This window comes from Lepisosteus platostomus, chromosome 1 (assembly GCF_059453375.1).
Source record: "Lepisosteus platostomus isolate fLepPlt1 chromosome 1, fLepPlt1.hap1, whole genome shotgun sequence".
NCBI classification, from domain to species: domain Eukaryota; kingdom Metazoa; phylum Chordata; class Actinopteri; order Semionotiformes; family Lepisosteidae; genus Lepisosteus; species Lepisosteus platostomus.
The window spans coordinates 3,240,150-3,260,127 of record NC_142611.1 but is presented as its reverse complement, the minus strand read 5'-3'; the positions used below and the strand labels follow the sequence as shown (position 1 = coordinate 3,260,127).

The 19,978-nt window shown below is 45.6% G+C and overlaps 1 protein-coding gene across 3 annotated transcripts in view; it reads left to right on the top strand.

Annotated features, from left to right (window-relative positions):
* snx25 (sorting nexin 25) overlaps positions 1 to 19,978 on the top strand; it is a 51,896-nt gene that overhangs the window by 9,278 nt on the left and 22,640 nt on the right. For all 3 annotated transcript variants that reach the window (XM_088639622.1, XM_088639613.1, XM_088639632.1), the window contains exons 3-5: positions 5,458 to 5,674; positions 11,820 to 11,992; positions 14,313 to 14,499. In XM_088639622.1, the coding sequence (XP_088495748.1) occupies positions 5,458 to 5,674; positions 11,820 to 11,992; positions 14,313 to 14,499 (577 nt within the window). The remainder of the gene's footprint in view (positions 1 to 5,457; positions 5,675 to 11,819; positions 11,993 to 14,312; positions 14,500 to 19,978) is intronic.

Below are 19,978 nucleotides of genomic sequence, written 5' to 3'. Positions count from 1 at the left end.
GTTGGCGTTTCAGAATTGCTGCTGACTCTGTAGTGTAATTGTGCAAAATTAAACAGACATGTTAAGGTCCTGAACAGCTCAGGGAGAGCCCTTGGGCCCAGGTTGGTGACCATGGTGACTCTCTGTATTTAGCTGCTGTGCACGCTGGCACATACCAGCTCAACCCCTGTTCCCTGTTGTAAATATCACTAAATTATGCGAGAATCTATTAGCATTAGGAGTCTGCAAAACGGCTGGGCCGGGTTGTCCGTCTGGAAGCAGGGAAGTGTTTGTTTTGACCTTCAGTCTAAGCACATGGACACCTATGCCACTGACAGGCGCCCATTTTGTTGGTGTGAATAATGGAAGTAAAGCAAGGGCAGGCCAATAAATTCCAGTTCACATGTGTGCCCCAGCAAATAAGCTGCAACTTGATGCGGTTTTTCATCTTGTGGGTTTTTCAATAACGGAAAGTAAGAGGTATTCCAGTAAACGCGCAGCTGCTGTTGGCATCAGTTTGACCACAGTTAACCCGTTTATTATTTCTTTCTCCTTGTTTTCTGTTCTTTCACCTCCATCCTGCATCCATCCCCTGATCTCCCTGCCTGTGCTTGACATTGAATAAGGAATCAGGTTTTTACAGATACAGCAGACTGACACCAACAAGAACCCATTCTACAGGGACTGTAGCTGGATGTCCGTTAATACTGGCTGCTTGTGGTGGTTGTGCAACTGTCATACTTTGAGTCTTGTCCAAATTAGAAAGTGTTCCTGCAAGGTTTTTTTTTTCCTCCATTGACTTTGGGGTAGAGAAAGTTTTTGCAATAAGATGTGTTTTTTATTTCTAGGCGACATTTGATAAGATGAGTTTTTCTTTTGTGGTAGTAATTTCATAATCTTTCACTGCATATTAGAATTCCTTATGCAGATTCAGGTTTATAGAGGTAATAATAAAGCCTGCAGGCTAAACAGGTGTATGTATTTATCTTATCATTTTGATCTGTGTATTTTTAACACCCTGGGAAGGAACATAGTATGTTCTGTACGTCTGGCCTTTACAAGATTGCCTAATTTAGCTTGGTCTTGGTTTATCTGTGGAAATTCTAGAGATACAGTGCTTCAGCTGTGCGTTCTCTAGAAACAAAATGGCCCCATCTAGAGCTGATTGTTTTAATTTTGTGTGTCAGATGTGCTCTAAGGAGTTCTTTCTCTTCATTCTTTAGCGGTGTCTAAGAAACACAGGAAGTTTCATGGGATTTCTCTGATGAATGTTTGTTTATAGGTTTTGAACTGAAAGGCATGGACGTTTTAAGAGATCCAGCTGCAAGCATTCAAGAAATGAAAGAAAACATTTATTATTGTAGCATACTAATCAGATAATCATTTTTTTTCATTTTGACCTTTGCAGGAATGGGGGTTCCTAGTCATAATAGTGTTTCTGTGTTTCTTACCCACAAAGCTGTGTGGTGGTATCGGTCTCAATCCTATTACCATAAAAAATACCAGTATTAAAGTATAGGCTCAAAACTTGTTTCACAACTCCATTCTGTGTTCTCGTCAAGGTATTTTTTAAAGTGAAGAAGCATTACAAAAAGCAGTATCATACTTGTGTAATGAAGTGATGCTTTAAATATTGTACGGTTCTGGATTTGCTCTGCTCCAGAATAAGGAACGGGTTGCCAGGCTGCAAAAAATGGTCATTCTCCAGGAGCACTCAAAAAACCAGCTTGATGAAATTCGTTGATCGATACAGACACTTGCCAAACAGGCTAGTAAGCATTAAATTATCCATTATGTTTTGTCCTAAATTCTAAGTCTTTAGCAAAGCAGACATTGAGAACAGTAGCTCAAGATAATGTTCATTGCTGTTATTCTGGCCACTACATTTGTATCCTGAAGTACATTTCATAAATATCAAAGGCAGAGGCCCATTACAAGTCCTGAGAATCTATCGTTCTTTGGCCTTGCGACTGTACACTTTTGGCTTTGCTACAGCCCATCTGTCATCTGGCAACACGTCTTGCCTGCTAAATGAAACTGTTTCAGAGAGACTGCATCTGAGGAGTTGGCATAGTACCTCACCATTGCCTGGCAGCGCACCAGAGACAGATTCAGCACCAAAGAAACAACCATTTATTGCTTGCTCATAATTCTCCACCAGTACCAGGGTTTTATTGTGAAGAATTTTGAGTAAGACTAATGAGAATTGTAAGCAGAGCTTAATGAAGTTAATTATGTTAAATGTGAAAAGGAACATTGTACCAGTTGAGTACATAAACCAAACAGAACACTACTCCGTCTGATATGTACTGTGTTTCAATGAATTTAATGTCTTTTCGTAATCCCTATTTAATTTTCATTCACGGCTACCTTCTCAATTGAGAGATTTCCTTTGATTCAAGCGTTTTGTTCTATCATATCCATTTACAGGACAAGGAAAGCTCCTTGTTAAAGTACAGGCGAAAGTTGGGCTTCTTTAATGTCAGCATAGGCAAGAAGAACACTAACTTCAATGCAGTGAATATCTCTGTAATATAATAATAATAATTGCATACACTTATATAGCGCTTTTCTGGACACTCCACTCAAAGGGCTTTACAGGTAATGGGGATCCCCTCCACCACCACCAGTGTGCAGCCCCACCTGGATGATGCGATGGCAGCCATAGTGCACCAGAACGCTCCCCACACATCAGCTATCAGTGGGGAGGAGAGCAGAGAAATGAAGCCAATTCATAGATGGGGATTATTAGGAGGCCATGATTGGTAAGGGCCAATGGGAAATTTGGCCAGGACGCCGGGGTTACACCCTTACTCTTTTCAAGAAACGCACTGGGATTTTTAATGACCACAGAGAGTCAGGACCTCGGTTTTATGTCTCATCCAAAGGACGGCACCTGTTTACAGTATAGTGTCCCCATCACTATACTGGGGCATTAGGACCCACATGGACCGCAGGGTGAGTGCCCCCTGCTGGCCCCACTAACACCTCTTCCAGCAGCAACCTTAATTTTTCCCAGGAGGTCTCTCATCCAGGTACTGACCAGGCTCACACCTGCTTAGCTAGAGAGGGTTGCCAGTTGTGAGTTGCAGAGTGATATGGCTGCTGGTATCTATCTCACTTTTATTATATAAATGGTGACATAACAACATGATATAAAGCCAATTAAACTCTAACTGCATTAACTGGTTCAGTTAATTAATTTGTTCAGTACTGTGATAGGAGAACTTTAAGCAAAATCAGGTTTTATGCTGAGAGCAGTTTTGGTTCCCCAGTAATCACACATACCCTCGTCTGCGCTGGCGTCTTTGGCTTCAAGCCACTCTCATGCTGAGCACGAGTGAGCTCCACAGGCCAGGAGCACAGCACCTGAGTGCCCAAGACTGAGCTGGCAAAGGTCGTGGCTTTAAACACTTACAGATCTGCCTTTTGGGATCTGACAGTTCTTAGGAAAGTGTGTAGTAAGCACCTTCTGCAGATGAAAGTCCCATTCCTGTGAATTAAAAATGACTTCCACAAAAATGTCACAGGAAACTGGCCTTGAGGCCCTTGCGCTGCAGTGATTTGCACACGGAAGGCTCTCCACGGCTTCCGCCCCCATGTCTGAACGGTGAACGGAGCACCATGAAGAGACGTCTGCCTTCCACCCCAGCGCTCTGGAGGAAACACCTGCCGGAACGCGTTGCGAAACCGATCTGCGCAGTGCGCTTTTAGAAACCCAGTGTGAGCTGGCTGTGTGCCTTCCTCCCACTGTAGTCATCGCCCACAACAGCAGCACCCAAGCTAAAAATGAACCTGTCTGTTTCAGCCCCATCCAGAGCCAGGCGGTTTGGATTTGACTCTTCCTCTTGCGTTGGGGTGGTTGGGGGGGGGGGGGGTGTCGTACTCATCTCTGGGACAGTTCGTCCCTGTGACCTTTGCCCTGAGATGAGTCCCACAGATCTCTGTGGGGAGCTTCAGGAATGATCATGTCCAACTGGGGGTGGGAGGGCCTTTTACAAACCGAATAGCATTTGGTGTGTGACACTTGGTTTTTCTTCTACCTTTTTTGTACCCTGGATTCCTCTGAGCGGTCTAGTTATAAATGTTTCATAAATTTTGAAATTTTATACATTTTGCAACATCCAGATTAGTGCCGCCTACTTAAGGACCAGTCTTTGCCTGGCTGATTGCTCCTTCGGTTGTCGGTTTTCTGCGTATGGCTCCTTTTCCATTAGTTTGCCTTAGACAGTCTCAGACTCATTTGGTTTCTTTGAAATGCGTCGCGTGTCTGAAATCCAAACGCCCACACAGGGAAGAGTTCATTTAGATGATTGAATGTAGAGGACGGATTTAACCTAACGATCCAGACAAGTGCTTCTAACTCGGCGCTGAGGTCTTGCGTGGAATGTGACAGTGGCTGTGGGCTATTACCACAGTGTCTTTGCAGTGGACCTCAAACGAAGTATGCATGTGTTATACTATTATACTGTTGGCCATGAATACAAATCATCATCACCATTTCAGAGACCAGCAAACCGGTCCCCGGAAAACACTGCCTCTAATGTGGCCTTGTATTGAACACGATCGATCTGTCGCCTCTTGCAGATCTGCAGCACAGCCTAGATGTGTAAAATTAGTGATATTCTTTTTAGGAACTGAATCGAAAGTTGTTGTTTTTTTTGTATTGCTTTCATCGGATTTACTTTCCTTTTTAATAGTTGAATAACAAGTGTGTAATGGTCAGCAAAAAAGACTGCTTGCCGGTTTTCTTTTCATCCAAGCGAGAGCATGGCTGACACCGCTGGCGTGCCACACGGCTCCTCGCCCCGCACTTCTGCACACAGCTTCCTGTTCCCCAGGAGAGGGGGCGTGTCCGCCTGGTGTGATGCGGTGAATTTGAGAGCCGTCCACTCGACCCCTCCAGCCCCTGACGGCCCTCTGGAGAGTCACAATCGCTGTGAAATGCAGACACCTGCCCATGGGCAGTGTTGAGTCTCCCGTGAGGAGCTGTGTATTACGTTTCAGATTTGCTCTTTTCCCTGGCTGCTATTCATGGATCTATAGCTGATCCCTATAGTTGCAACTGGGGACGGCAAAAGTTGGCAAAATAAAGACGCCAAGCTCAGGTTTCTGCAGGATAGTTCAGTTCTGATCCTTTAGACTTGATGTTTTAAAGCAACGTGTTTCTGGTGCATGATAACATTTACCATTTCCAGTCAAGTTTTACCAGGTTGCGTTTCTACATAATGTCTTGAGATGCTCAATTAGGAGACCTCATTTTATGTCAGTTTGATCACTTTGCGAATGTTATGTCACGTTACCTCCTGAGTGATTTAGGAGAGCCGGACAGGATCTGTAACTTGGCCTGATGGTTCAGACCCTGGGTACCATGCAAGCTCCCTCTCTTTCCCTCTCCCGAGACTCTTCACCGACTCCTCTAGGCAGGGCTTGGCGTCTCCCAGCTCACCCTCTCTTTCATCTGTTTCCTCGTGGCAGTGTTCGACTACAGCTACAGAGACTACGTGCTGTCCTGGTACGTGGAGCTGAGCAGGGACGAGGGGCAGCTCTATCACATGCTGTCTGAGGACTTCTGGGAGATCGCCAGGCAGCTCAGGACCCGGCTGGCCGGCATCGACGTCGTGAGCTTGGTCTGCAACGACACGGTGAAAACCCTGCACGCCCACTTCTGTGACCTCAAAGCCGCCAACACCAGGTACTGATCGGTTCGTGTTCCCTCGAGAGGAGAGGGCTCTCGAGTGCCAGCAGATGCTTGCAGACCAGCTGATGCTAGTTGACCCCATTTTGTGTTCGTTGTTAGCTGTCCTGTTAGCCCAGAAGGCTGTATCGATACTGACGTGCATGCTGGGAACACTCTGCAAGACCGAAACGTTCAGCCTGTCAGTTCAACTTGGCAGACATTTCTTTGTTTATCCAATAGTACTTAACGATTTGATTTTGGGTTTGTTGAGGAATTCGGTTGTAACGACATGACTGTGGGGAATCGTATCACTACCCCAGCTTGCTCTGTTTATAGTACTGCTTTTCTATGCAAGGAAACGGCACGCGTTCATGGGCATTTCCATGTAAAATTCATAGTTTGCATCTCCAGCACCTCTGTAAATGGAATTCACACGGTCCTTCTGCAGGGCTGGTTTGATTTCAGCCAGAAACGCCATCCTCTCAGTCTCTTACCCTCAAGCACGAGCACTTACAGTACTTTGAAAATGAACGCTACAAGAGACAGTCCCTTTAGTGCATGTGGGTCTTTATTAGAATGCAAGAAAGAGAGGCAAAAGCTGAAAATAAACAGTGAAAAGTGAAAAAGCCACATTTTAATTGACTTGTTTTCCAAATGTTATGGTATATTTGAAAAGTGTTGTGCAGATAATTTGAGCATCTTTCCTCCTGAGGCTTCATTAAGGTGCTGGCTGGTCAATAATTTATATGTCTTCCCGGGAAGACAAAAGACACACTAAAATAAGTGGCGTTTTCTGCTTCTCTGGTAACATGAGGCTAAACCATGTTGTTCCCTTCAGTAACAAAAAAGCATCAGCTCTCGCATTGTGTAGGGAAAAGACATTATTAACTGGCTAAACCAGGCTTCCTTCAGTCTGCATTATGAGTGTATCTGTTGCAGCGAAATGTCACAGGCTCCCTTTTTATGAGGATTAAGACAGGACTTAAAAGGTCAGGTAACTGGAGTTCTTTATTTTAAAACAGTGAAGACTGTGGCATTGCACAACTGGGAAAAAATAGCATGAGTTTTAAAATCTGACAGGTACAAAACATTGCTGAAAATCAATTTATTTAGAACTGTGTATAAACTACACGACGCACAGTGAGAAGGAATTATGTGTTGGAGTTGTGGAAGGTCACACACTGAGATACATTTCAAGGAATTGATTGCAACTGTATCGTAATGATGCGTTAAATTTGGTGCACGGCATATCTGAGCGCGTGAATACATGCTCTCCTGTTTTTGTTCCCAGTGTTTTCTGTCGAAAGGGTTTGTTAAGTGTGCTCTTTCCTCTACCCTGAAATGCAGATTTTTTTTCTTTCCTTCACATGATGAGCTGACCTCATTCCCTAACATAAATATGCGTTGTTGTCTGTGCAGTTCTTATTGGGCCGGCAGTTGTAGTGCAAGAAATGCTCAGATCTCTATCAGGCTGTGATTTGTGAGTGAGCACGCCATTCATGTTTAATTTGGCTTGTATGCTGAGAACTGGAGTAATGGTACACACCCGAAGGTTGAATGTCAGTCCTTGATAACACAGGCTTGAAATGTCAGTCATGGTAAGAAATGAATTTAGTTCCAGGTGTAAATATAGAACACAATAAAAGGGTAATGATTGGAGCTGTTTCGTTTTCAAGCCAGCTGTTGAGTATCTTCGATACCGCGTTTGCAGAAGTGCTGTGTCGCTCGCTGGCTCTTACTCAATTCAGCCGTGCTGTGATGATGGCGTTGTCTTATTTTGCTTTGTCGTTTTTTTACGCAGACTACTGGACCTATGATAAAGTGCCATGGGCTGAGAATATTTAAGTCTTGGCCACATTTTTTCAAAGGGTCGCCTTAGGAGTGATATGAACTTTAAGAACAAGCATTCAAGCATTAAAGCTTTAAGCATCAACAGGATGTTCAAATTTCTTCAGCCCTTTGTAGATACTGTACCTTGAAATGCTGGTGAAATGTATTGGGTAATGATGGAAAACCAGTTATGGAAGCAGTTATTTATTACTAACCATTATAATGATGTTTGATGTTTAAACTGTAGTGCATTTTTCAGTGGAGCTGACCGAGACGTACACAATCATGCAGTCACTCACACTGCCCCCCCTCCCAAACACAGACACACTCCCCCACACATCACACGCGCTGCAGTCATGCACACAGACTTGAATGTCTGCATTGACGGGGAGCAGAACTGACCCGTGGCTTAATTCTTGGGTCACAGCTCTAATGGCGAGCCGAAAACCGGATTAATCAGAGATCTGAAGTTAATTAGCTCCGAAATGAATTTTGGAAATGGCCTGATGGCGAAAAGGGGGGCGGAGATTCATTTGAAAAACATATACTGTACCATGACTTTCTAAGCAAAATGTTAATTTGGCACTGAAGGCAGCTTGCAGTCTACACCCTGACTGCATTGTGAACTTACAGTCTGGAATGAAAAATAACAGTGCAGTATTGTGGAAGCAGAGCTGTGCCACAAAATGTAGGATGTAACCTCCTGTGTACAGTATAATGCTGAATGTCTGAGTTGGGGAGGAATGAGCTGTGTGAATGCTGAAAGTAATGTAGAGAATGAAAACAAGCAGTGGAGTGAGAAGCATGCCGTGTGCCTGCAGTACAGCAGAACAGAGGGTTCGAGGAAAGGTGGTCCTGTGTTGTGCTGTAGTGGGAGGCACAGTGGGATGTGATCCCCTGCAGGACAGGGAGCCCAGCGGTAAGGATGGGCGGCTCGTGTCCTTTCGGAAAGGTAGGTGTACAGCAGGCACTGGGAGAAGGACAGAGAGGGCGCAGCCCTGGCGTTCACAGTTTCAGGAAGGACAGTGGACACACAGGCAGGGTGGGAAATCCTGGGAATTGTGCGCGAAGTCTAGGAACTGGGTGGGACCCAGTGGGGCTGGCAGGGCTCTCGGAGGGGAGCGGATGTTTGGAGTGTGGAGAGGGCAGAGCACTGGATCAGGGGTGGCAGCAGGCAGGGAGCTGAAGCTGTCCAGTCGAAAAACCGACGCGGGCCTGGACGATGAGCTGGTGGACGAAGGAGAGATTCTTTAAAAGGAGCAGTAGTGCTCCAGGGAAAAGATGGGATTTGAATTTGCATATTGTTGAGGAATGTGGCTCCACTGTAGCAAAAGTCCCCTTTTCAATGTCAAGCCATTAGACTTTGAACCTGATATTATCATTTTTCTTTACAAGCTCATGAAGATGAGTGTGATGCCAAGCAGAACTTTTAAATTACACTTCATTAGTTCTCAGTTATACTTTTGACAAACCCCCCCCAGTACAGGTTATACCAGGATCGTCATTAACGCTTTGTGTGATGTACGGCACCGCTGCGCCCTTGTGAACTAAATTTGAATTGTTTTTCTTGGAACAGCAGACTTTGTCAGAGCAGAAATCCTGGCTTCTTTCAAGAAGAAGTTTGGGTGGCATCCTCGAATCAAGTAGTCACTGAAAAAAGATTGGTGGGACAAACTAGACAGGTGTTTTTATAATGGCTGTTCATGGATAACGTATTTTTTCATGTCACGCACTTGAGCCTTCATCGGGATCATTAGCTGAAATTGTTTTTATTTTAATTACTTACTTTTCAGGTTGGAATTAACCTCTTTTTTCACGGTGATGCAGCCCCCCTTTCAGACGACATTTTCTCTGTGCCTTTGTTGTTGTTGACCGTCTGAACATTTTATTCCACTACTCACTGCACAGGAAAACCGCTCAGACAGAAATGCCATGGATTGCACATCAGAAGCACAGAAGATCTAAGTAAAAATCTTTCTGTTGCTCTTCAGAAGTCTCTGGAAATGCATAGTAAAAAGATTTCTTCCCACAGCAAAACCCAAACCTAAAATGAATGAAAATGCAAATAAAATTGAATGAAAGCTCAGATTTGTTTTACCTGTGGAAAAAAACGTCTGTGATTTGAAAATCTATCCCCTCTGCAGGCTGTGGGGCTGTGGGAAGCGAGGCTATAATCTTTGCTTTTCCAAAATGCTGCTCCATTGCTTTTAGCACTGAGCAAGATGTCAAATAAAAACTTTGTCCACAATCTGAAAATATGCTGATCCTGATCCTGATCACATAGACACTCAGAGGAAGTGTTGGTTTACAGTAAAAGCACATACCCTTTCCCTTTTCATACGTTTGTGGCCTTTTCTTCAGTTGTTCTGCAGTGCAGCTTCCTTTTATTATAATCAAAGTTATAATCATACGTTTTATTTGTAAAGCACCTTTCCCAACCCAAGGATGCTGTAGATCGTGATAAAAGAAAAGAAAACAAGAGTCTACAGGTTTATATAGATGTAGATAGAATAATGCAGGGCAGTCACACATAGGCCCTGGGTAAAAGTTGAGTTTTGAGTTTAGATGTGAGGAGAGGTAAAGGATTTCTCTCTCAAAGAGTCGGAGGAAGGTCATTCCATAACAAAGGAGCAGTGATCGAGAAAGCACAGCCATCAGAAGTCTGAGCTGAACGGAGCCTACACGAGGGAGTGTAAGCATCAGGGATGTATGATGGAGCCAGACATTGAATATGTGACTTTATAGGCAGCCAGTGTAGAGACTTCGGTGTAAGAGTGACATGCTGCCATTCAGGACACACCAAGGTGGCTGCAGTTCGTTCTTGGAGATGGCTGTCAGGAAGAGGAGGGACAGCTGAGCTACACAACAGTTCTCAGTGTGTGGTCCAACTGGGTGTGCTGCACATGAGAGGAGCCAGTCAGTTTCAGATCGAGAGAGGCTTTATGTATATCAGTGTATTATATGTGTAAGCTCTATCTCTCTGGGGACATGCTAGGCATACAGCAGATTTGTGTGATGCACAGATGGCAGCCTGCACACTGCTCAGATGCAAATGAACTTGTGGCGTTAACGCAACGCAGCGATAAACTGGAAACTTAACTATCGATATGTGGAAAGGTTCTGTGTAAGAAAATGAATGGGTTGTGTGCCTGTATATACGGGTTATGGTTTTTTTTTTTTGCTGAATAACTGCACAATAATTTCCTGTCATTTATGTGCCTATGAGACCAGGAAGGAAAAACTGTTTTGCATCATTTTTTCCCAACCTGGTGTAGTTTATCATTGCATATTCAAGGATTGGTGAGGCTTGGTATAGATGCTGCTGATAATTAGCTCCCTGAGAGGTGAATATTCCGATTCGATAAAGAAAATGAGGTTCTCAGCAGAGTCTCAGATTGCCATGTCGCCCGCTTGCCCAGTTGTCACAGCTATTGATTATTGCTTTCCAATTGTGTTGTACTGGTTTCCCACAGAAGAACGGTTTACTGACACCCTGTGGTCTGTATTGAGAAGAGGTACAGTATGTGATTTCACCTTCTGGGTCAGTTCGCTCTGCAGCCGGGAGGAGGGTGGCATTGCATCACAGTGTGCTATTTTCACTGTCAGCCTTCGATATACCGAAAGGGTTCATAGAGGGAGTGAAGCAGAGACTGAAGTGTCCAGACCACACCCTGAAGCGGTGAGGACACGACGTGTGGGCGCTGACAGTACACCCAGGAGAGCCCAGGGGGGAAGATGACAAATCAGTCCTCTCACCTTGGCAATAAGCCTGGCTGCCAAAAAAGCCACGCTTCTTTTTTAATGTTAATTACTAGTCAGCAGCCATATCACTATGCAACTCACAGCTGGCAGCCCACTGGAGCCCAGCAGCTGTGAGCCTGGTCAGTACCTGGATGGGAGACCTCCTGGGAAAAACTAAGGTTGCTGCTGGAAGAGGTGCTAGTGGGGCCAGCAGGGGGCGCTCACCCTGTGGTCTGTGTGGGTCCTAATGCCCCAGTGTAGTGACGGGGACACTATACTGTAAACAGGCGCCGTCCTTCGGATGAGACGTAAAACCGAGGTCCTGACTCTCTGTGGTCATTAATAATCCCAGGGCGTTTCTCGAAGAGAGTTGGGGTGTAATTATTATTATTAATTCTAGTATTTTTGTATTTGCAAACAACAAATGCCACGGCCCCACTGCACTGCTTTGCCTTGGTCTCCCGCAGTCCGGGGGAGCCCGTCTCCGTTCACTGCGACTGTCGGTCTCTTTCTCCGCGCGGTGACCCCGCTGTCGCCCGGCCCGCTCCGGCAGTGCGGCGCGATCACCGCTGTGGCGTTTCCCTTGCAGGCAGGAAGAGCCGCCCCGGGCTTTCCGTCTCCACCCGTGCCTGCGCAGCCCGGAGCAGGAGCTGCGGTTCCTGCGCAGCTGTGCGCGGCTGCTCATGCCCTGCCTCCTGCCCCGCAAGGACGCCCGGGCCCACAGCCTGCGGGTGGCGCTGGCAGAGGTCGTCGCCACGAAAGGTACGGATTCCCACAGCACGGGGGGGGGGGGTCTTTCTCCTCGTGTTGGTGCCGTACAGACTGTGGACGCGAGTGGCCTGGAGCAGCAGTGACAGCATGAGAGCGTCTTGTGAGTCTCGCAGCTGGCTGTGGAGAGGTCGGGGGCCTGCACTCTGAACCGGGAGGTTGTGGGTTCACATCCAAGGTGCGATGCTGCTGCTGTACCTCCGGGCAAGGTTCCTGAACCCATAATTGCTCCAGGGAAGTACCTGGCTGTACAGCTAAAACCCCAGCTGGATGAAGGCGTGCAAGTGGAAGCAGTAAGGCACTCGGAAATAAACACCAGCAGCCACATCACCCTGCAACTCGGGGGCATCAGAGCCCACACAGACCACTGCACCCCCTGCTGGCCCCACTAACGCCTCTTCCAGCAGAAGGTCTCCCCACCAGGTAGTGACCAGGCTCACACCTGCTGAGCTTCAGTGGGCTGCCAGTTGTGAGCTGCAGGGTGATGTGGCTGCTGGTGTTTATTTCCGAGTGCCTTACTGCTTCCACTTGCACGCCTTCATCCAGCTGGGGTTTTAGCTGTACAGCCAGGTACTTCCCTGGAGCAATTATGGGTTCAGGAACCTTGCCCGGAGGTACAGCAGCAGCATCGCACCTTGGATTTGAACCCACAACCTCCCGGTTCAGAGTGCAGGCCCCCGACCTCTGCACCAGCCTGCTGGCCGTCACATGCGAGACTCACAAGACGCTCTCATGCTGTCACTGCTGCTCCAGGCCACTCGCGTCCACAGTCTGTACGGCACAAACTCACGTTGAAAAGCTCCTCTCAGGGGTGCGGGAGAGATATTTACGATCGTAGGTATTGTAGGAATAATGGACATGGAGGAAGTGAAGGGTTCCATTGTTGATGGAAGATGGTGTCGGAGGTTCAGCTGTCCCAGACAGACACACTGAGTGAAAAGAAGAGCTGAGGCGTTTCTACCAGTCAGACATTGTTTTATGCTGTGCCTTTCAAGCAAACCATTCTTCCCAAGCTGGCAGCTATGATTTGAAGAAACCGAAGAAACCGCAGAAAAGACTTCATTGCCTTAGTCGCACAACAAAGCTGCATGCCTAGGCCTTCTTAATAGTCCCTAGCAGTGATGTATACGATATGTATAGCCTTGATGAATTTTAAATAATTGCCTTTTATCAGTACTGTATATGTGTTTTGTCCTCCAGATTCTGTCACAGTGACTTAACTAATATTTCTGCACATGGTGTCAAGCTTGTGTTCGGAGCTTCAGTGCATGTTTGTTCTCCTTTTTTATTTTAAACCCTCTTTGTGGGGATGATTATCCTCATGATTCCGTAGGAAAACAGCGCAAAGCTGATTTTCAGGACAAAGCGCCTTTGTATAACCAAACAGTATTCTACATCGGAATCTTAGGCTACTGATATTTTAGGCTCTCTCTCCTTGTGTAGTCTTTGTGGACATCGTAATTTCATTTTTGGCAGTAGGCGCTCTGGTGATGTGTATCACCCAAAGGAGTCCAAGAGTGTGCTCGCTGCAACCGTTTTTACATGATTAGATTACTGAACCTAATTCAGAGAGATTATCTGTGAAATTTCTATAATGCACTCGTTGTCTCTCTTTTCATTCACTGACTCATGTCTGGAGCTGCCGTTCCAAGAGAGCAGCATGTAGACGTCTAGTTTTTTTTTGTGCTGCGAATTGTTTCTTTTCTCTATCGGACGTGGAGGAACCTGCGAACTAAATTCTAAAGGTGCAGCTCAGAGTCTGAGGTTTGTTTGGGTGGGGTGGAGTTTAAAAACGTCCTCATTGTACAACTTCGGCATCCCCGATCTCTGAGTTCCCCAGCACTTTCTTTCCACAGACGATGCGTTTCGATTAATAACAGCTGTCTTTTTAAGAATAAACAGAGCCAAGCACCAGGATCAGGAAAATCTCAGATCTGTGGCAGATTACTGATATTCTGGACGTATTTCAGTCTGGCTGAAGTCTGCGCCTCTCTTCTGCTCTCGGCACGTGTTCCTTCGCGTGAAAGAGCAGTTCTGCGGCAGGCCGGAGTCAGGCAAAGCAAATGTCAGAGCGAAGAGCCGGATTGGCCTCTACAGAAAACAGTTTTTTAGCCTCATAATGTTTTATCGCTCGCTTCACATAAAATGGGTATTGTTAGTAATAAAAAGGAGCCTCTCCCTCTGGAGGAGAGAGAAAGCAGTGTGCTCACTCTGGGGTGACTCCTGAGAGGCGCTGGGTTTAACCCCCGGCGGGCGGGAGGCGGGGGTCCGCGTCTCCGGGGGGTAGACTGAGAACGGGTGGTTTGCCTTGCAGTGCTGAAGCCGCTGGTGGAGGCGCTCAGTGACCCCGACTACATCAACCGCACGCTGCTGGCCCAGCTGGAGCACCGCGAGCAGGCCACGGCGCACCACAAGAAGGCCTACACCTACGCCCCCTCCTACGAGGAGTTCATCAAGCTCATCAGCAGCAGCTCCGACGTGGACTTCCTCAAGCAGCTGAGGTGGGCCCCCTCTCCCTTCGCGGGCCGCGTCGGCAAGCGCCCTCTGTGCCGAAGCTGGATCTGCGGTCCCTTCCTTGAGCCTTGCTTTCCGAAACCCGTGTGAGGCACAGCGGGGAAAAGCCTTTCGTGTGGCAGATTTGTCAGGAAAACATGCAGTCCTAAAGTCTTAAAACGTCACTGGCTTTCAGTCGGTTTGAAACTCCCAGTGCGTACATCTGTAGCCCGTAACTGTTAACCTCGTGGTTTCGGTTGTGATTTAGTTTGAAAAGATTCTTCAAGTTTCCGCTTCGGCTTTCTTGCCCTTTTTCTCAGACCGCTGGTCTTCGCTACCCTGAGCTGTGCAATACACATTACACCAGTACACTAATAATAGGCTTTATTTACATTGGAACAAGTAATAGGTTTATTCCCTGCTGAAAAAAAGAAGAGAGAAAAAGCACAACGTTTCGGCCGCGGAGCCTTCTTCAGGTGTGAAGAATTATTGACATTGGGATGAATAGAGATGTAAAGTAGCCCGTTTGGAACAGAGGCCTCTCTGCAGTTTATGTGAGGCATGCTGTAACCTGGTGACCTCTTGAGCTCTTTGCCCCTCCGCCTATGTATCTGCTGGGAAGCAGAAATGTGCCGCAGGTTCGTCAGTAAATCTCTTCACAAGCGCTTCACCTTTCCCTTCCCCTTTGCCACAAATCTCTTCGGCCATTAAATTCACTTGTCGTTGGCTGCCTCTCACACAGTCGTGCGGGGATGAATCATCCGGTGGCTCAGCCAGTCCGGGCGCTGCTCTGAGTGAAGATCGAGGGTTCGAGCCTGAGCCTCGCCTACAGTGGCCCCCCAGAGCTGTGTGAGCTCCGACACAAAGAGCCGCCCTGTGTCCTGCTGGGCTCCTGCAGGCCTGCGATCGTACTGAGGGTCATGTTTCTCCTCGTTAGTGAAAGGCGGTGATTGTGGTGATGTAACCCGTTTAAAAGTCAAGCCTGATCCAATGAAAATCCGCTGGAAAGACCCGAGTCTGATACCCAGCCTGTCGGTGGGACAATACCTGTGTGGCACCAGTATGTTGGGGCACCTAGGGAGAACTCGCCAGCAGTTTCGTTTTGTGCAAGATAATGTTGGGCAAAAACATGACGTTTGGTACAACAGAACCAGAAGCTTTGTACAGCCGTTCAGAATAGTTCAACAGACCAATCGATGGCCTGACCAGTTTGCCGGTATCCTTTCTGTTCATTAAAATGTCAGTGCGAAAGATTTTGCACCTTTTCTGATGACTATGGATTTGTCACCGTTATGAGGGATAAATTCCATTTGATGCTCAGTGTGCATACATGCGCTCTAGGGAGTGTGTTTAGTGTTAAACTGTATCACAAACTCAGAGAATCGACAGAAGTTTAATTAAACGAATGAACCGTTTTATATTTGTAAATGAGGGAAAGCCTAGTTTTGTAGAGACCTGCCTGACCTTCTTGCAGTAATTAAGGAACTGCACGTGCGTGGCAAGTTTCACTTTACTGTTTGCTGAGGTACAAATTGTGGCTTTTTTCTCTCCAAGAACACATATTGCATTCGGTTCGTGCGTTGAGCAGAGCTTTTATTGTTTTCACCCCCTGAAAAGGAGTAGGCCCTGTTTTGCCATTTGCTCTTCGTTTTTCCATGCACTTGCCATGATCATTTCAGTTCTCAATTTCACACTTTTCTTCAGATGGTCGGAAGAACGATGTGGCTTTCCCACTGCGTGACTGTTTCTAATGCCCTCTGGCTTTGCGACTGGCTGATACAGAGCAGTGACTTCACTCCCGTTTACCTCTAAGTTATTTGCTGTGTAACAGCAGCCAAAAGATAAATGTGCAGCTCCAAATAAAGGAGATGAGCAGTGTGCCCTGCTATAAAATGTGAGCTGATTTATTTTCACAGCTGAACCAAGCATCAAAATTTGCCAGACTTCTAAGCAGTTGCAACAATGAGTCATAGTGCTACTTTGACCGTTGTGTGCAGTGGGGAAAAATTGGAATTTTAAATTTTAAATAATAAATATTTAAATGATGCGTATATAGAAAAATGTTTTTTTTTCTAAATGAAAAGTAAAACAAAACTTGTTAGAGAGAGCAGATTCCTTGATCTTATAGCTCTCCCTGGTGGCCAGATTACTTTTTTTAAACAGATCACTGGGTGTGATTACAGCTGCTCAACAGGTTACAGATCAGCTGTGTCTTTCTTAGAGCGCAGAGTCCCTCACTTAAGCACAAACTGTAGTAAACATTTTCAGAAACCAGGTAGGTACTTTACAAGCATTCATAAGTAAGAACGTTGACTGATCTCATTTCCTAACTTCCTTGCAATTTCAAGTTGTGATAAGTGAAGGTCTCAGCCTGCCCACATCTCACTGAAATGCCTTGAAAGGCTGTTTCGAAACAACTGTGGGCTGGTTGTCCATATCCTGCTCTTTTCCCATTAACTTGCTTTCTGGTTGTGTCAGTTTGTGTCAGTTTGCAGTAGACTCTAGCAGGAAAATAATTAGTCTTGTGCCGCGGTTTGCAGAGGAGCTGGAATGTAAAGATTTAACGACTTATCAGTTTCGGGAAATGGATACATTTGTATGGTAATGTATTCAGTGTACAGTGACTCCCAGCGGCAGATGCAGGCTTGAGAACGAAGCAGCTTGGTTCTCTCGTGGGCCCTAAGTGTGTGTGTGTAGCCCTGGTAAATCACATCGAAGGACATATCTGAACCACAGCTGACACTCTGAAACACAGCTTACGGCAGTGATTGCACTTGAGATCTGTTCAGTTGAATAGGAAGAAGTAACGCTTTGTGTGCAACTCTGCCCGCTTCCATGTTGTTTCTGTATTGAGTGGGATGTGAACATGGGATGGCCATATGTTTAAAAAAACACAATGTAAGCATTGGTTCAAATATGTGCATCAACGGGATTTACCCCCCAAAAAAACCCACACCTGATCAAGTGGTACAGTGTTCCTAAAATAAGGAACCAAGCTGACCTGCCACCAAGCCTGAGAAAGTATTGGTGCACACAAGCCATAGCTTCAGACATCAAGTAAATAGTGTGGAAGACCCATCTGATCACTGACTGTCATGACCTCCTCTTGCACAGAGAATCCGAGCTCCTTCCTTCTGGGCATCGATTTAGACTGCCTAGATTCAGATGCAGTAGAACCAAGTTGTCTTTCATTGCCACAGCTAATAACCTGCATAGCTTGGACGATTGATTGCACATTTATATGGTTTTTCTTTCTCTTCATACACACATTTGATTTGTTCATGTGTTGTGTATTGGGTTGTGTCTTTTACATGCCTGCAAAGCAAATTTCCCAGCTGGGATAATAAAAGTAAGAAGCTTAGGGTAACTTTGTCAGGATTGGTAGCATATTGTAAAAGACTTTGAAGGATCACAAGACATTAATGAGTGTAAGATGACGGTGAAGCAATATGAGCCCTATTGGTGTCTCCCCTCAGCCTCTCTGTACCTGGTGTTTCCAGATTTCAACACCGTGTGCAGTTGTGAATGTGCCATAATGGAGATGTTCTGTCATCTGCGTATTGAGAGGCTGCAAAACAGCTCTAATGGTTAAAAGCCATAAATAATTGCACATTAGAAAGGGCCCATGATTGACTGTTGTTGGGTCTTAATGGGGAGACACGCCAACAGCATGACTATATCGGCAGTAAAAGACAAATGTTTGATTGAGAAGGAGAAAATCCTGGATTATATTTCCGAGGCATTACCGTGGCTAAAGGGAACGGGAATACAATCTCGTCACATGTGGATTACGTCTGTGTGTCTTTTGCCTTTTTCTTAGAAAAAATGGAATTACCGCAAGTCAAGACGTGTCACATTCGAGTTGGTCCCAAACGGTTTCGATCCCCACAGTTGCAGAAACAGGAGCAGAAAGGCCCCAGCCCTTAATCTTTCGCCACGAGCTGACAAACCTTTGTCTGCTTCTTATCGGCTGGCTTGCCTCACACTGGTGATGGGCCTCTTAGAATTTCCATAGCAACATCAAGCCTATAAAAGATTGCCGATAGCAACAGACGCAGAAGGACGGTGTGTTATGGCACTAGTCTAAAAATGGAACGCAAGTGCGTAAAGAAATTTAACTTGCTGTGGCGCTGGAGTCTGCGTACATTCAGAGCCTCCATCCGCCTGCTTCACGAGCCGAGCCACTCAGGGAGTTAACGAGAGAGAAAAGAATTCCTTGATCAAGAGCGTCTTAGTAATGGCAGCTTTTGCTGTGGCAATTCACTCTTTTCCCCTTCTCCTCTTCGCTTCGCACCATAAGAAGAGTCTTTTAATTAAAGCCCGTCCAGAGCCCTGCCCCCAGACCCTCCAACTAAAGGATCTGCTCTCCTCAGACTGGAACACCCAACACCTGAGACGTCAATCCTTGGGAATAAATAGAGATACCTCAAGCCCTTGTTGTACAGCCTTTATTGTAATAAGAAATTACTTTTAGTGTAAATAAAAAAAAAATTGTTGTCAATTAATGAATTTATGAGCGTAACATATTGCCAGGATACAAATTGCAGGCTGTGATCACCCCAGATGTCGTGCTCTCTCAGCCCAGTCTCCAGCATCCCCAGGGCACAGCTGATGTGTTCTCATCTCACACGGAGGACATTTGTGTGTGCTTTTTGTTCTTTCTCGATGTTCACCTGGCTTGACATTCAACAGGCAGTCACCTCACTACCTGTTCCCAGGTGACTCTCTCGCTAACGATTTAGTGTTCACATCGCATCAATGCCCGGCTTTCATGATCAGTCATGACTGATCAGTTAATCCAAATAGTGTCAAAACATTAGACATCATATATTATTGTGTCACGGTATCGAACTTAAATAAAGCAGTAATTTCTAAAAACATGCATGCATATACTGTATAGAGTGATTCGTTTCTTTTTATATTTAGAACGGTGTTTTTTCCTTATGTAACAATCATTACACTCCAGCAGAGTTTGCACTTGAGATCTCTTAAATTAATTGACAGTCATAACTGATCGCCGTCATTCATGAATAATCAAAATAATTCCAATAACTTGCAATCAACACCTCAAATCCATGTATTGTACGTTTATTTTTTCAGATCTATCAGGCATAAATAAGAGTGATAATTTGATGCTTTGTATATATGTATTCAGGGCTATTGCACAATATGCGAGGTGTTATTGTAATAAAAAACAATCATGTCCCAAGCTTTCCTAGTCAGATCCTGGAAGGGAATAATTTTGTTAGAACAAGTACCAAAGCCTGACATTTCTCTTCTGGATTGCAGTGCTACAGGTATATATCTGAATATGAGGGTTAGTTCAGCAGGTGCTGTAAACCAATGGGTAATGAGTTAAAATCACCCCTTGAGTACATTTATGGAAAGCCTTAGGCTTTTGCTATGTTAGCGTGCTTTGTTGGAACCTATGAATGAATTGTTTATAAAATATGTGTTTCAACTGGTTGCCCCAGCTTTTTGCTTTAC